Source organism: Oryzias latipes, chromosome 12 (genome assembly GCF_002234675.1).
Source record: "Oryzias latipes chromosome 12, ASM223467v1".
Classification (NCBI taxonomy): Eukaryota; Metazoa; Chordata; class Actinopteri; order Beloniformes; family Adrianichthyidae; genus Oryzias; species Oryzias latipes.
The window spans coordinates 30,525,513-30,543,476 of NC_019870.2; the positions used below are offsets into that span (position 1 = coordinate 30,525,513).

The following is a 17,964-nucleotide window of genomic DNA, read 5'->3' on the forward strand; positions in this document are numbered from 1 at the left end:
TGGCTAGAGATGTAACCGACTGGACCAACGCCTGCCTTCAGTGTGTCTGCGCAAAACGCGGCCCGGAGGTGAGGGCTCCACTGATGTCCATTACAACTTCATACCCTTTTGAGGTGGTGGGGTTGGACTATTTGTCCCTGGGTCGGCCTGAGGATAGGTGGCCTTGTATTCTGGTCATGACCGACCTCTTTTCTAAATATGCCCAAGCCGTTCCCACTAAAGATCAGTCGGCAGCAACCACTGCCCGAACTGTGTACAATAACTGGATTCAGAAGTTTGGTTGCCCAGAACGGATTTTGACAGATCGAGGCGCTGCCTTCGAATCCTCAATATTCAAAGAGCTGTGTCGCATCTATGGCTGTAAGAAAAGTCGCACCACAGCATATTGGTCTCAAGGTAATGGGGGTTGTGAACGTGTTAACCAGACATTGTTGGGTCTATTGAATTCACTTTCAGAGACTGAACATGGACAGTGGGCCGACCGCTTACCAGCCCTGGTGCAGGCCTATAACAACACCGTGCACAGCACTACTAGCTTCACCCCCCACTACGAAGTGTTCGGAAGACACGCTCGACTACCGGTAGACTGGTCGACAGGACTGGGACCTGAGGAGCAACCACAGACATTACAAGGTTGGGTGAACTCTCATCATAAAGCTCTACAGAATGCTTACGAAGCTGTGAAGCAACAAACGCAGAAGCGACAGGCGCTGGATCAGAGACGCTACAACAAGCGTACCCACAAAACACCCCTATTGCCTGGAGAGCGTGTATTGGTGCGTAATTTTCGCAGAAGGGCGAAAGGGAAGCTGGGTGTGAGATGGTTTCCTGAACCTTTTGTGGTGGTCTCTCAGCTCTCCGAAGGTAGCCCAGTGTATATTCTGCGGCCAGAGGGTAAGGAGGCACCAACCCGCACTGTGCACCGAAATAACCTGCGAACATGTCCCCTTGTTCTGACTGAGGATGCTCCACCACTGAACCCGAATGGACTATCAGCTGACCTGGAGCCCAAACTTCCCCCTCCAACATTGTGGTTGCCAAGACTGATAATGGGATGCAACCCGCAACCAGTTAGATGCCCTGAAAGACAGCCACCAGCTGCTCCACCTGACCCTCCGGAAGCATTCGAGGGCCTTGAACCTCTGCGTCGGTCTGGAAGGTCAAACTTTGGGAGACCTCCGGTGAGATATGAAGCAGAATAATGTTCGGGACGACCATTGTTAAAAGGGGGGGAAATGTCAAAGGTGGGCCGGAATGTGTGTAATATTTGTGCTGATCCTTAGTATTTCTTTTGGTGTTGGGTGGTTTTGTGTGTTGTGCTGTTTTGTTTAGTTTTTTTTTAACTTTTTGCATGCGGTTTAATTTTATTGGATCATGGACCTGATTGCACACACCTGGACCTCATTGGCAGAACTCCTCACCACTGCCTAAATGGAACTCTGAGCGGTTGCCGGTGGTTGAAGCACCTGAGGCAGACGCACGCAGCGCAGCGCAGCGCAGCTGAAGCGTGCCGCAAGGAATGAAGCTCTGGGTGAGAGCCAAAGGAAGGCGGACCAGCTGATCGCCAGGTCGACGCCGACATTGAAGACGTAGCGGGAGCCGTATGCGACGGGGGCGTCGACCGTGTGGAGGAACGCCGAGGCTGACCGAGAAGTTGCGTGTGGGACCTGAAGGCCTGACAATCGGTGCATAAAGGAAAGTCTGCTCTCCCGACCTGCCTGGATGCGTGTGGCTGATGTTGGTGTAACACCCTGAAGTTTTCCGTTTTTTTGTGTGTTCGTTTCAGCCGCACAGACGCTGGTTTTTTCCCCCTCCACAGCCGGTTCCAACGGTGGACTTCGGGGGCGCAGCTTTGGGACTGGACTCTTTTTTTAGCTGGGACTTTTAATCAAAATTTTATGTCTTTTATTTTTTTACCAATTTACAGCTGTTTTTAGATTACTATTTATTAAATCCCTTTTTACATTTTTAATTGTTTTTAGTCATTTTTGCACAGTATTTTATTGAGCTGATTCAATCACCAGTGTGACAAAGGCGCCCACACACACACGTGTCACTGTCCACCTTTATGGGAATCTACATTGGTTTATGTAGCGCACCATCAGGTGTAGAGGACCGTCTGAGACAGTAATCCATGCTCTCCACACATTTCTGTCATTCTCCTTATTCGGAGCCAGCCAGTCGTCCCTCCGACGCCTCCAGCTGATCCAGAACACTGCTGGTTTCTGGTTGGAGCGCATGTGAGGAGCCGCATCACCCCATCTTGGCTGGTTTTCACTGGCTAAAGAGTTCATTTTAAGATTCTTTGATTTGTTTTTAAATCTTCGAACAATTGGGCGCCGCTGGACCTCTCTGAGCTTTTCTGTCCTTAGACCCCCGACCCGGAGCCTCAGATCAGCTGGAGGTACCGAGGTTCAGGAGGAACCTCAGAGGAACCAATGTTTTAATTTATTTTATTTTATTTATTTTTTTTACTTGTCCTGTCCAACAGCTGGGCAGACAGATGAGAACTGAAGGCCTCTTTTGTTGGACATATTTTACTTTAACAATAGGGGTTATGAATCTTCAGACAAACCAGAGTTATGTCTGAACAAACCCCTTTTGGAATCGAGGCCAAACTTTATTAATTTTAATTGTTTTTGAAAATCTTTTGTGGTGGACCGGACGGAAAAGGAAAGGAGGGAAGAGAGATGGACGTTAGAGAGGGGGGTGGGGGGGTAGGAGGGTGATTATGGGAGGGGGGGGGATAAAACCATGAAGCAGCATAAAGCAACAAGCTACTGGATGTTTATCATTACGGTAAGGTTCAAATGTAATACAACTCTCAAAGGGGCGGGGCCTGTCCACACACACTCAAATGTTACATGTACACAAATGTACACAACACCGATAGTGTTCACACACACATACTTATGCCTTCAAACAAACTAATGTGAAACATTCAACGCAAACTATTAGTTTGCGTGATTGAAAACCAATGTTTTTGATCTGTCCACTGAAGCTGAATGTTAGCACTAAGGATTCAGCAGAAATCCTCACTGTTTGTTAGAAAAGACTTCTAGAAAGACAGTTGATAGCCAGGCTTTGGACACAGCAGGAGACTATGCTGCTGTGTCCAAAGCGCGCACCAGTGTGTGTTTTGTGTGTGTGTGTGTGTTTTGTGTGTGTTGGTCTGACTGTTTTTATTAGTTTAGTTTTGCTTCCATTTGATGTTTTTCTGTCTTAAGTCACTTATATCCTTTTTTACCTTGAACTCTTTTCATCTTTTAATGTGTTTTGAATGTTTTGCGAGTTTCTTGTACATCTGGTCTAACTCTGGGCATTTTAAGGTGCAAAACTACTGACCCCGTGTCCTGACATTAAAAAAATAAAATATATCTTGTTCCCACAAATTATTTTCTTGTTTGCATGAAAGAATATTCTGTTCCCAAAAGATACCATCTTGTTCCCTCGAAATAATTATTTAGTGTGAACGAAATAATTATTCACGTCATAAGTCATTCATAAACACGGATATGCTCTCCATCTGGCCACAAAAGCCGCTTTCAGCGGTAACCTCTGTGTCTCTGGGACCCACATTCGTTCAAGAAAGGAAAAAGAAAAACAAGAATGATCAATTCATCATTGTCTCAATAAAAATAAGAAAATATCATAAGATTTAGGATGCCCAAGCTTTGTGCTTCACCACATCGCAGCGATTCTCCGGACATATTCAATTCAATTCAATTTTATTTGTATAGCCCAAAATCACAACAACAGTCGTCTCGATGGGCTTCGAAGTAAAACATGAAATCAAAAGGATCACGAATACAAAGAGTTCAATAGAAAAATACTAAAATGAACTAACAAACTGACTAAGCTATACTGGCATCCCTGCCCTTAGACCCCCCTTCGCGGTAAGGAAAAACTCCCAAAAAAAACGGATTCCGGAAAAAACGAAGAAACCTCAGGGGTGTCCACATGAAGGAGGGATCCTCCCCCAGGACGGACAGGCGATTTACCAGAACTCTTAGAGAAGAATTAACTTATCTAAATCTACAACTACATATATAAAAGTCCAGCAGACGAGCTTCATCCAGCCGTGGTTGTGGGGACAGTCAAAGGCGCGAGTCGAGCCGGAGACAGGAACCACAGCCAGGTGTAGGAGCAGGAGCAGAGACGAGGTACTCGGTCAGGCACAGAGCAGAGACGAGCCAGAGATGAGCCAGAGGCAGGAACCACAGCCAGGTGTAGGAGCAGGAGCAAAGGCGAGGTAAACGGTCAGGAACTGGAGCACGGATGAGCCAACTGGAGTCTGGAAGCACTCCCACTCCCAGGAGGGGAGAGGAAAAGAGGGACAATACATGAATCGCACTGCACCAAACAGAGGCATGGAGAACTAAATGATAAATTATGATCAAGAATAGAGGAGAGGAAGGGTAGAAGTAAAAAAGGAAAGAGGACAGAACCCCAGTGCACCATAGTTACCCCAGCTTCAACTTCTAGCAGCCTTTTAAAAGAAATAGTTATTATTAAGTTTAATTTAAACAAACTAACATGAAGTTAAATAATCTCTGAATACTAACTAGTCTGACAATAAGCCTGTCCAAAGAGGAATGTTTTCAGTCTAACTTTGAATGTAGAAACTGAGTCGGCCTCTCTTCCATGAGCTGGGAGTTTATTCCATAAGACAGGGGCTTGGTGGCTAAACGCTCTACCTCCAACCGTACTTTTACTAATTCTAGGAACCACAAGCAGTCCTGCATTTTGCGAGCGAAGTGTTCTGATTGGTTGGTAAGGGACTATGAGGTCCTTAATATAGGACGGGGCCATTCCATGTAAGGCCTTATAGGTTAACAGGAGGATCTTGAACTTAATTCTAGAATCAACTGGGAGCCAATGGAGCGAAACTAACACAGGAGTGATGTGATCTCTTCTGCTGGTTCCAGCTAACAATCTAGCTGCTGCGTTCTGAACAAGCTGGAGACTTCTTAAGGAACTCTTAGGACACACTGCTAACAAAGAGTTACAGTAATCCAGCCTCGACGTAACAAATGCATGGATGAGTTTTTCAGCATCACTCTTAGAAAGTATATTTCTGATCTTAGCAATATTCCACAGGTGAAAAAAAAAAAAAAAAAAAAAAAAAAATAGCATAGCTCTTAGCTCCGCCGCAGAGCTCTTTAGCTTGTCTTGCCGGCATTTGGGTACCTGGCTGGCCGTCTACCGGCCATCAAGCAGCAGTATGGGATATTGAAGTCTAGGGTCTAATAGGAATAATAATATTCAGGACTTGTCTTTTATTAACATACTCGTTAGCCGTCACTTCACGTCCGAAGGCTACATGCTACCTAGCCCATCATTAACTTTTTATTCACATCATGGCATTCATCAACTCATTACATTACAAACTCTACAAAAGCATCATACTCGTTAACAGTCCCTTTACATCTGAAGGCTAGAAGGCTACATGCTACGTGTCCCATCGTGCATCACGTTTTCCCCAGAATGCATCTCAATCAATCACTTTGTCCCTATAAGTGTGGTGTAACAACAAGACAAATGATTGGCTGGTAGTGATGCGTGATCCATGATGGGATACGTAGCATGTAGCCTACTAGCCTTCAGATGTAAAGTGACTGCCAACGAGTATGATGCTTTAGTAGAGTTTGTAATGTAATGAGACACACAGACAGAAACGTGAAGCTATCTGCTAAATCCAACTATTGCTCACATCTGTGTTTATGAATCACTTATGACATAAAGTTAAATAATTACTTTTTTCGCACAAATTAATTAATGCGTGGGAACAGAATATTATTTTGTGCGAACATGATATTAATTTGTGGGAACAAGATTTAGACCTGTGGGAACGAGATATATTTTAGTTTTTTAATGTCAGGACAGGGGCTCCGTACAAAACAAACAAGTAATCACATTCACTTCTACCGTGAGCCCGGCCCGTCTCGGATCGGTGGTTCGTTTCTCCTGCAGGACACAGTCGTACCTGAACCCACAACCAGGGTCCGGGCGCCGCAGCAGTCCAGGCAGTGCAGCAGAGACCCGGATCTGATGTTGGTGTTGAGGAACGCCGCCGTGCAGCCCACCTTGGCCAGCCCGAACCACACGCACAGGTAATCCGGTTCGTTGTTCATGAGCATGGCGACGCAGTCTCCTCTCTGCAGCCCGACCGAGTCCAGAAAGACGTTCGCCAGCCGGTTGCTGCGCTGCTCCACGTCCCGGTAGGTGTGCGCGGTCCCCTCGTAGATGACGAAAGGCTTGTTGGGCACGCGCTGCGCCTGCTCCACGAACCTGTCCAGGACGGTGCGCACGCTGCGCCTCCACCTGTAGAACTCCAGCCTCGCGCCATACCGGACCACCCGCAGCAGGAAGACCAGGTCCCGCCAGAAGTACGGGAAGCAGAGACGCTGCAGCGCGTGCGCGCAGACCAGACCGGAGACTGCAGCGGACAGCCAGCCCAGAGACAGAGCCATGGTGTCTACGGCGCTGCCGCACTCTTCACTGACTGCACACAAGCACGCACGCGACATCAAAACACGGCTCCACCTGCCAGGTGCACCGGAACACAAGTTCCTTCAAAATAAAAGAGGCTGGGTTGAGATAAAGCATCAAAGGTAGAGTGTGTGTGCTTGTGTGTGTGCGCGCGGGTGTCCGTGTGTGTGTGCGCGTGTGTTTGTGTACGTGCTTGTCTTTGTGTGTGTAGGTGTGTTGGTCTGACTGAAACCAGGAGCTTTGAACTGAACAAATTCTGAGTTTTATGACCCATTCCGGGTCTTTGGTTGAAACCTTGATTTCATGTTTTACTTCGAAGCCCATCGAGACGACTGTTGTTGTGATTTTGGGCTATACAAATAAAATTGAATTGAATTGAATTGAATTGAAACCTGCAAGTGTTTCCAGCCACACTGAACCCGATCTGTGTGACCTCAGTGACCTCAGAAGCAAAGAAAGCACAGTCGGGGAAGGTAAGAACTTGGAAGGAGGCCTTTAACGTAAAGCTGTCAGTCGGTTACATGTGCAAAATATCTTGATGGGATCAATGGTCGGATTAAAATCCAACTGTCTACATGGGATCAGAAAAACTTTTTCCGATCAGAACAGATGTTCACATGGTCACAATTTCGGTGGGACTAAATTATTTGGGCGCAGTAGTGTTGAAAATACCGGAAAATACAAACTGAGTTGCCATAAACATTCATGCAGCAGCTCCGTGATATTGGAGATGATCTTCTAAACGTGTTTTTATTAATGTTACGGTTATTATGAAGTGCCTGTTCGCTCATCATTTTATTGTTAATCCGTGTGGTCAGTGTTTTTTTTATTGTGGAAGAACGGAGCTCCCAGGAGTGGACTAACATGCGCTAGCAACATTAGGCAAGCCTTGATGTTTGATAAAATCCATGCGGGATACGCCGCAATCTGCATCTTGGCTGCAAATATGTGGAATAACATCAGCCTTTATTTTGTCGGGACACGACTGGAAACACAAATCCACGTGAATGTTGAACGGTTTCTAAGGACTGAGCCACATTTCTGCTTTGAACAGCTCACACACCGCCCCAAAGCCGCTGTGTGAGCTGACAGTCCGAGCTCTACTCGGACACACGGTTCTCCTGCGTCCGGCAGCCGCCAACCCAGAGCGGCGGGACGGGTCACAGTCTGAATTCTTCCACACATAACAAAACGCACACGTAACAAAGCATCCTCCCCTCCCCTCAAACAGAAAGTTATTAATCCAGCAGAATACGTCCCCGTATGACTTCTGATGTGTGGACAGAGGACAATGGGCCATTGAGGTGTTGAAGGGAAAGCGAACCACTGCTCCGGTGCTGGGCTACTCAGATTTCTCCCTTCCCTTCATAGTGGAGTTGGACAGTGGCAATTTTTCCAATGGGCAATGTGGGCTGTGGCCCAGGGCGCAATCTTGTAGGGGCCCAGAAGCGCCCAAAAAACAAGAACAAACATTGACAGTTTTTTCCCCTGGTGTTTTTCTAGACATTCTAGACCCACCCATTTCCACGTAAAGTTAAGGAAATTTGCACTAGGATGCTCCTACGATTATGCCAACTTGCTGCTGTGATGGCAATGGGGAAGGGGCGCACCGTCCAGTGTTTCGCCCAGTGTGCCAAACTAGCCAGGGCCACCTCTGGAATGAATGCCAGTTTTGCAGGTCTTGGGGCTCTGCTTTTTCAGGGACAGGAAGGGAACGTGACCGATAGCATATGCTAGCAGAGGTCTGAGGCCCACAGAATGAAACCTGTTGACCTATGGCTCCATGGAGTTTCAGTGGGCCATGCCTGAGAGGTTCAGTCAGAAGTGTGTCCATACAAACAACAACCCCCTCAGTCACCTGTCTACAGATAAGCTTCCCAGGACCGGGTCGGGCTGCTCAACCGGCTTCTTTCAACTCTGACATCAAGTACAGGCCTGGTCGCAGCAGCAGCAGGAATGCAGATGCGCTGCCAACACTCTAACGTGTTTGGATCTTTTGGTTCCAGGTTGCTCCTTTCCTTCAGCTCTACAGTCAGAGTCGCTCAAAGTCAGTCAGAGCTGCTCAGGCTCCAGCTGGGTCATTCCCCTCAAACCGATCCAACCATTAGAGTAAATTAAACAGTCTGCCTTGAAATTGTTCTGAAACAAGACATTTAGATTTTTGCATTGCTTCAAATTTGACAATTTTATTGTTGCATATTCTAAACTGAAACTTTTTTACTGCAGCAGGTTAATTCTTGTCATATGTAATGAGATATTTGGTGAATATTCATCATTCTTATCAATAGAGCAGAACTCCAGACCTGTGTGAGGCAGTACCCTCCCTAATTCAATGCCGTCTGCTAAGAATGCTCAAACCAAGAAGAAGTAGTTCCCAACCACCGGGAAACTCAGAGAAATGATCTACACAGTGGAAAATACTGTAAAAACGGGCCCCAAAGAAATGGTTCAAAACGTTTGACCCAGGTTTTCTTTAAATAAGGAAAAAAATCTGACTCCTCAAGACATGTTTCAAGATTATTTTGCTTTGAAACCAGTTTCTTGATAAGATTATTTGTCTCGTAAGACAGAAAATGAGACTTTTCACTTTCTTAAGATTCTGTTTTTGCAGTACAGCTATTTTAATATCTCTGCAATGGATGGAGGATGTGTATGTAACTGTCTGCAAGAAGAGGTAAAAGTATTGAGAAAGGGACAATGATGGATAGATGCAATGCTGCTGGAAGGAGGAGGAGGTTGTTGGGAAGATGGGATCGATAGACCTGAGTGGAGGACGCCGTCATGACCCGACTTACAATCTTCTTTGAAAACGTGGATAGTAAATGTGAATTTAGCTAAATGAGACTATAGAACATTGATTAATGCAGGAACCAGACTGATCAAAGAGTTCAGAAAAAACCTAGAAGCAGGGAAATAAAATGCGGGATGATTGACATATTGAGGAATGAGCGTCCAGACTGATTTCTTTTGTTTTTGGAAAATCTATGGAAGTGATTCTGTAGCATAATTCAAAATAAAAGTCAAAACCAGAAACTTTTTTTTTCTTCTAAATGAAGCTGCATTTTTTGACTAAAAATTAAAATGAAAAATCAATCCTTCAAATTGCTTTTTCATTTTATACTTAAAAACCGCTTATTCTGTGTCATATTTAAAAGGAAAATGCAAAGAGGGGATTGCATTTTATTTTCACACCCAAGGTGCGAAAACCACCCTGCAGCTTCGTGCTGATTTAGCTGTTGAAGGACAGCTGGAGTCCCATCAACAGCTAAACCAGATTTCACCATGATAAAAGTTTGCTGGTTGGACCAACACACACTCAGCGCGAAGCTGCAGGAGACTATCTTCTAAATGTGCTTTATTACTGTCATGATAATTATTAAGGGCCTGCTCGCCCATATGTTTTTAAATCTGTGCGGTCAGTGCTTTTTTCTTCCCTGACGGACCTGAAAAACGGGTTAGCATTAGGCTAATATGTGCTTAAAACATTAGGCATGGATGTACTTAAAACTGCGGGCAATGAGCATGTTGGATGTAAATACTGTATGTGGGAAGAACATGTTCTTCCACTTTCGGCTTCTCCCATCAGGGGTCGCCACAGCGAACGAGTCGCATGGTAGATTTGGCAATGTTTTACGCCGGATGCCCTTCCTGACGCAACCTTCTCAAACCGGGCTTGGAACCGGCAGAGGTAGAGAAGGGAAATATGTGGGAAGAACATCATCCTTTGTTTTATCTGGAAACACAAATTCATATGATGGTTCAGAGTTTCTCAGATCGCAGCAGCACTTCCGCCTTCGGCGATCTGGAGCTTCGGATCGCGGGGCTTTGCGCTCCGCTATGCGGTCCGAAGACAAAGCTTGTCCGGGGGGGAGTTTTGATGAACAGCGGTGCGTCCGAAGGAGGACCGCATAAGGCGCCCTCTCCTCTGCCGCTAACACAAAGCTCCACTGCTCCTAGCATGTCACACGGAGAAAGCACTGACGTCATCGCCCCCCCCCACCCCTCCCCGCTGGAAATGCTTTTTTCGAATTGAATTATGAGGCATTATTCGCAGGGTGGATGTTAAAATGAAAATGCAATACCTTCTTTGCATTTTCGTTTTAATTATGATGCAGAATAAGTGGTTTCTAAGAAGAAATGAAAAAGCATTTTGAAGTTTTAATTTTTTCATTTTAATTTTGAGTCATTTGATGCAGTTACATTTTGAAAATGAAAAAGCATTTCTGGTTTGGACTTTTATTTTGAATTATGCTGCAGAATCGCTTCCATATTACAGGAGTTGGAGGCTACAAATAAATATGACGTAGTGCTCAGTCCTCCCTCCATGCCAGCAGGTGGCGCATGCGCGTCCAAAAGTATGTGCAAACCGCCGCCAGACAGAAGAAGAAGAAACCGCCATTGACGGTCTCGCGCTTCACAGCCAGCGGTTAACAGCGATTAACGTCGTTTGATGTTTTCTGCTGCCAAAAGTCTTTACGTCCGCGCGGCGATGTGAGGGAGAGGGGGCGGAGCGATCACGTCAACATGGAGACCAAACGAGTCGAGATCCCGTCGAGCGTCTTGGACGACCTGTGCAGGTGAGCCTCAGTTAGCGCCTCATCCCGAAACATTGCGATACCTCCCGGTCACCTTTACACCCCGCACAGCCGTGACTCTCACCTGCCGCCGTCTGACCGGGAACCGGTGATGTAGAAGCAGGTCACGTTACCAAATGTTACCGTCCCGGTCTGTCCGGCGAAAGACTGCGGTCAGAGTGTGGCTTCAAAGTTTCCCGGTTGTTTTGAGAACGGGATTCTTAAGTTGAACTATTGACATCTACACGATGACGCGTGTTTTTAGGAGGTAGAGTTGTAAACAAAGCAGTATTTAATGAAAAAGGAGTTTTTCTGCTGCTGCTCTCTGTGTTCAGACCCTCCTGCTCTTCTGTTCATTTCTAAACACGACTTTACAAACAGCCACATGAACAATGGCTGCTAGTTCGAGTTCTGGTTCCAATCCATCAGCGTGAGTCCAGCCTTAAGCTGAAGAAAGGACAAACGGACCTCAGACTTTAGAACCGGGACCAAACTTTTGGTTCCTTGTTATCAGAAAAGCCCCAAAGCGGTGGCAGCTGGCAGCCGGTTCGGTGCTCAGCCTTTGGCAACTTCAGACTTACCAACACATGGCTGTGGTGGAGAGGTCTTCCCATTCATTCATGACACTACTGACAGGAATTTCTGAACTCCAAAATGTTCTTTTCTTCTATGTCAACACCATGAAAGATGAAAACACATCCGTATCAAACACGTGTTCTTCATAAAAACATGTAAAGTCATGAAACTCAGCCAAACATGAAGAAAACCGTGAATTCTTCCAATGAAGCGGCTGAATGCTGCCATGGAGAATCTACTGGGTGTGTCTGTGTGGAGGCGTGGCCCTGACCGGGTTACCTGGTTAGGTCCTCAACCAAACCAGCAGATGCTGAGGTTGTAGAGCACAGACAGAAAGAATCGACACTGGAAACAGACGTGTGGAGCACAACACAACCGTTTTTACAACAACTGTCTGAGATTGGGGGGTGGGGGGTGTCAGTGATCTGTCGGTTGAACTGAAGAAAATTCAATAATGGGACTGGAGGATGGCTGCACGGTGGTACAGTGGTTAACGCTCACAGCAAGGAGGTCCCTGGTTCAAGTCCCGGATGGGGACCTGGACCAGAGCACCAATGGAGGGGCTTTCTGTGTGGAGTTGGCATGTTCTCCACGTGCACGCGTGTGTTTTCTCCGGCTTCCTCCCACCGTCCACAAACATGCTTCATAGGTTCATTGGTTAATCTAAATTGCCCCTAGGTATGCATGTGAGTGTGCATGGGTTTGCGGTTGTGGCCCTGAGGCAGACTGGTGACCTGTCCACGACGTCCCCCGCCTTCACCCGTAAGTGGCCAGGATAGGCTCCAGCAGTCCCGTGACCCCGAAAGGGAAAAACGGTTAAGAAAATGAACGAATGAATGATTGGAGAATGTTAATTATTACGGAGACCTTATGTACCAGCGACTCATCAAGCGTGTGGTGGATGTTCCTTCTGTTAGCCCACATTATCAGAGAGGGGAGCTTTTCTTTATGAATAATAATACATGCTGTCATCTTTGTTTGGGCTCACATTGACCTTAAGTGCACAACCAACACAATGGGCCTTACTGTTATTAGCTGGACATTTGGGAATTATTCCAATCACAACAAATGTTATTGATCATGTAATATGGGATGTTTTTGCCTATTGTGCAGTAGAGACTACTCTGGTTTTGATCTGGTCTTTATAAAATAAAGTGAAGTAGATCAAATTCAGTACTTCATTCTAGGAAAGAGCTGCTAAAGAGGCTGAAATAGTTATCATCAAAGTCTTTCTAATGACAGCATCCACAAACCCCATGCCTCCAATCATGGCACAGTATGTCAAGTATATATGAATAGGTAAACCTGTAACATCTCTTCTTCTCTGCAGCCGGTTCATACTTCACATTCCAAGCGAAGAGCGGGACAATGCTATCCGGGTCTGCTTCCAGATCGAGTTGGCCCATTGGTTCTACTTGGACTTCTGCTTGCAGAACACACCAGGAGCGCCTCATTGTGGCATCAGAGACTTTGCAAAGGCTGATATCCTTACATCTGCTTCATTGTGGGCGGCAGTGGCTCAGGCAGTCCAATGACCGAAGGGTCGGCGGTTTGAGCCCCGCTCCCCCATCCAGCTGTCGTTGTGTCCTTCGGTGACGCACTTCACCCTCCCTGCCTCCACTGGTGTATGAATGTGCATGAATGTCCTGGTGATGGTCAGAGGGGCCGTAGGCGCCAACTGGCAGCCATGCCTCTGTCAGTCTCCCCCAGGGCAGCTGAGGCTACATTAGTAGTTACCATCACCATTGAACTCTTTGTATTCATGATCCTTTTGAGTTCATGTTTTACTTCAAAGCCCATCGAGACGACTGTTGTTGTTATTTTGGGCTATACAAATAAAATTTAATTGAAGTGAATCACCAAGTATGAATGAATGATGGACACATTGGAAGAAGTTTGAGCACCAAGAAAAAGCACAGATAAACTCTAATCCATTATTATTATTATCATTATTATTATCACATTACATATTTTTTGTGTAGCAATTTACACTTGAATACACACACTGTAGAAATAAGATTTTGTTCCATAGTGTTGGTTTGTCCACCTAAAAAGAAGTCTGTCATCCTGATGGTGGCTTCACTTGACCTGTGATGGATAGAAAATCAAAAAAATTCACTTGAAAGAACTGACAGTTATTTTATTGTGAAAAATCAGTATTTGATCCCACAGGAACCATCAAGGGTTCTGGTTCACACAGACTAGTTAAAGACTCCCAATCAACCTGTCACCTGAGTTGAAGACACCTGTTTCAACTAATCAGCTGTAGAAAAGACACCTGTCCACAGAATTACCTGGCGGGGTTTCCATGACCATGAGAACAGAGAGAAGTTTGAAGACCTTCATTATTCAGAGAGTGACTGGGAGAAGCTGCTGTGGTCCGATCAGACCCTCATCTTTGGCATCAACTCAACCCGTTGGGTTTGGAGGAAGAGAAATGACCCCAAGAACACCATCCCCACTGTCAGGCATGGAGGTGGAAACATTATGGTTTGGAGTGTTGTTCTGCACATGGCTGCTTCATGGTGTGGATGGGAGCATGGGCGGAGCCATGCACCGTCAATTCCTGGCAGAACCTCTTTAAAATGGGTGGACGGGTCCCCCAACAGGATCATGACCCAAAACAAACAAGACAACCAAGGAACGTCTGAAGAAGCAGCAGGTGGGGGTCATGGAGCGGTCCCGCCGGCCTCTGGCCCCCAGTCCTCTAGAACAGTGTTTTTCAACCTTTTTTGAGCCACGGCACACTTTAACCCTGAAAAAAATCCCGCGGCACACCAGCATCCAAAAAAAAAAATAGCAGAAATTCATGGTCTGTATTGATCGACAGCGCCCCCCCCCCCCCCCCCCCCCCCCCCCCCCCGCAATCTCACGTGAATTTTTGTGATAATTGTGGCAGAAAAAGCAGGAAGTTGCGGCTGTTTTTTTTCTAAGAGATGAACCAACAGCTAAAGCTCGTCTTTAGCTGGTATATTTGTTAGAACTGAGCGACTTTATCAGCAGAATTAAGAACAAGGAAGTGAATACTTTAAGCACTTCTGATTGGTCAGACTGATGACATGTGATTAAGCCTTCAAGAATGATTGGCGGAGACAGTTAAAGGGACGGGACTTTTCCTTACACAGTTATAGTTGCAGCTAAATCGCGGTACCGTGATTTTTATCAAAATGTCTTTAATAGAATTAAATAAACACAAAGAAAAAGTAATTTTAAGATCTTTTATATTCATAACTACTCAGTGTTTTATCAGGGCCTGTTTGGATGAACACAGAGCTGAAATCCTGGAGATGGAAAATGTTTTTAGATCAGTTAATGAGGATAATTTCTCCACGGCGCACTTGACCATCTCCCACGGCACACTAGTGTGGCGCGGCACACTGGTTGAAAAACACTGGTCTAGAAAACCTCTGGAGAGCTGAAGTTGACGGTTGCTAAGCAACAGCCATCAAATCTAAATCAGAAATCATTTCCAAAGAGGAGTGGAGCAGAATTCCTCCTGATCTGATCACCAACGATCACCAACCTCTGAGCTGCTGAGGGTTCAGCCACAAAGTCCTACGTCTTTCTGACTAGAGGTTCACAGACTTATTTTCCTCAATGACATGGATACATTCTATGAAGTGAATTGCTTGATTTTGTTTGTTATTTGAACCCACTACTATTAGAATGACAGACTGTCGCTTCCTATTTAAAGTCCCACTCCAGCCATTTTTTCTATGGTAAAATTGTTTCCGGTGGACTTTTCCTTCTGATTATGCAGTTTGTAGCCAAAATCCAAGCTCCTGTGTCTTTTTTAAGATGCATTTCTTGTACATCAGCAGTAGCTCATTAGAAATTCACATCTGAGTTGTAGTTGTTCTGGTAAAACTGATCATTTCTATCAGAAAAAGAATGTTTTTCTTGACAGTCATACTTTTTCATCACTGCCCTTTCTTGTTGCCTCATGGAGAGGAGGTGCAGAAAGTGCTGGAGCAGTGGAAAGAGTACAAGATGGGAGTACCAACGTATGGAGCGATAATTCTGGATGAATCCCTGGAAAATGTAGGTTGATGTTTTTATTTATTTGACCAGGAAGAAAATTCTTACATTAAATACATAAAATGGAATAAAACGCATTAATGAATTCAAAACTACGGTGGCCGACAGGGCTCACACTACATACAAAAGAAACAACAACACAAGAACATAACCGCAGCACAACAGAAATGAGGACTTTTCTTTCCTAACAGTGGAAAAAAAAACAATTCAGTTTCAAACTATTCGGCACTCCTGAGAGCTACGTGATATTTGGACAAGATTAGGTTGTTTTCTTACTAGATAACGTAATTTCTTACAAATATACGTTTGACTAAAAATATAAATATACCCAGCTCTCCACATAGTGACATCTGCATCTAACGGTCTTTGTGGGTTTTTTTAAATTTACGACTTTTAAGTCATAAATATATGAGACAAAACTTGTAAATTTACAAGTTTTTATCTCATAAATTTCGACTTAAAATCTAGTAAATTTACGAGAAGAAAGTGCTAAATTAACGAAGAAAAAACACCAAAGCTGTCTATTTATCGGAGCCTAGCTTGAAGATGAAATATGTGGAGCCTTTTGTGAAGCTTTTATCCGGATTATAGATTTAAAAAACAAAGAGATTCTGAACCTTTTGGTGATTCAAATCCGATTATTTTCAGTGGAGCCGTCTTTCCAGGGTTCGTGTCGGTAAAGCGGAGTTTCATCTGTAAAATAAGGAGCTCAGAGACACGTTTTGGTGTAGAGGACCGCTGCAGCCTTTATTCTCCTTTTCATTCACACAACCTGAAGTTCATTTGTCTCATTACGTCATGAACCTGTCATCTGAACACCAATGCAGAAGGTAAACTGTTATATACGCCCCTCCTCCAGGAAAACATCCTGTTTCTACATAAAACACAGATGAAAATAGTCTGTTATATTAGTAGGAGAATGTTGAAAATGCTAGAAGGTGCTCCTCGTCAGAATGAAGCGTCACACAGACGTAGAGATCTGGTCTTTGGAGGAAGAAAGAATTGAAGTGGACATCTGCAGGGACACCAACGTCTTCATCAATGGCTGCAGAGATCCTGCAAACCAACCATCAATAGATAAAACATTAATAAATCATAAATCAAAGAAATGAGATTCCAAACATTTGAACGTTATCAATAAACATTCAACTCACCTGTTCCATTGAGTTTAGTGGGTCTGCTCTGCTGCTGTGTGGCGTTCACTTGCTGCTCTGTAAAATCACCTCCACTTTAATCTCGTAAAATTACGAGTTTTTTCTTGTAAATTCACGGTTTAAAGTCTTGTAATTTTACTTTTCTTTTGGTGGCCCTAAAACTCCGTCAAACTGAATAGTTTGAAACTGGATTGTTTTTTTTCCCGCCGGTAGGAAAAACAAAGTCCTCATTTCCGTTGTGCTGTGGTTTATGCTAATGCTGGGGTTATGTTGTTGTGTTGTGGGTACTTTCGTTGTGCTTCGGGTAATGCAGATGTGGTTTTTCTTTTGTATGTGGTGTGAGCCCTGTCGACCACCGTACCAAATAGCTACAGGTGAGTGATTTAATATCCAGCTCCTTCATAATAACATCAAATTGCAGCAAAGTTCGGAGCTTAGGAAGTTGAATTGCTTTTTGCAGAAAGCTCTAGTCTGCAGGTGCCTTAAACCATTTTTCTGATCGAACACTCGGGACTGACAGCGGGTAGACGGCCTGAGTCCCTTATATTTGTGCTAGTGTGTAACCCTACCAACCGGTAAGGCGGGCCAACCAACTCGCCAATACCATCCACAGTCATGAGTTCATGAGATGCAGTTTATGAAACGCACAGAGGCATGAAAAACCGAGTCCAATGTGCGCCGAGCCTCGACAGTAGCATGTGTGTCTAAAACATATGCTTAATCTAAGCATTTTAAAATATAGAAATCACTTCTTTGTGTCATCATACAGTATTTCAATGAAACACCAGCAGGTTTCTAACCCGTCTAAAATTAAATCTGAATGACAGTAGCTGTTAAATGAGCTCTGATGAAGTAGCTGGTTGATGATGATGCTGGTTTTTTCTTCTTCAGGGTCCTTTTTTTTTTAAACAAAGTTTTCTGCCTTGTATTAAAAATTCAGACCAAGTCCTTTCTTAGCAGATCAGCATCAGCTGCTTCCCGAACAGTAAACTGACTTTATGGCACGTTGTGTGTGATGTCCAACACAGGAACACAATGGACACTTCAGGGGGCACTTTCTATTTTGTGCCATTTTCTAAGTTCCTGGACCTTCCCGGGTTGGGTGGGTGATGGGCTGGAGTGTGGGGCGG

General features: G+C 44.9%; 2 protein-coding genes across 2 annotated transcripts in view; one reads left to right on the forward strand and one right to left on the reverse strand.

Moving 5' to 3' along the window:
- The window catches only part of slc27a6 (solute carrier family 27 member 6), a 63,136-nt gene extending 56,646 nt beyond the window's left edge, over positions 1–6,490 (reverse strand). Inside the window, exon 1 of the mRNA XM_023960484.1 lies at positions 5,987–6,490. Coding sequence (XP_023816252.1) covers positions 5,987–6,473 — 487 coding nt within the window. The 5' untranslated portion in view covers positions 6,474–6,490. The remainder of the gene's footprint in view (positions 1–5,986) is intronic.
- A 4,279-nt stretch (positions 6,491–10,769) lies between these two features.
- Positions 10,770–15,864, forward strand: LOC111948291 (m7GpppN-mRNA hydrolase-like). The gene is made up of 3 exons (XM_023960485.1): positions 10,770–11,069; positions 12,973–13,124; positions 15,556–15,864. Exons 1-3 carry the CDS (start codon positions 11,017–11,019, stop codon positions 15,690–15,692), a joined length of 342 nt encoding a protein of 113 aa, XP_023816253.1. The 5' UTR covers positions 10,770–11,016; the 3' UTR covers positions 15,693–15,864.
- The last annotated feature ends 2,100 nt before the right edge of the window (positions 15,865–17,964 follow it).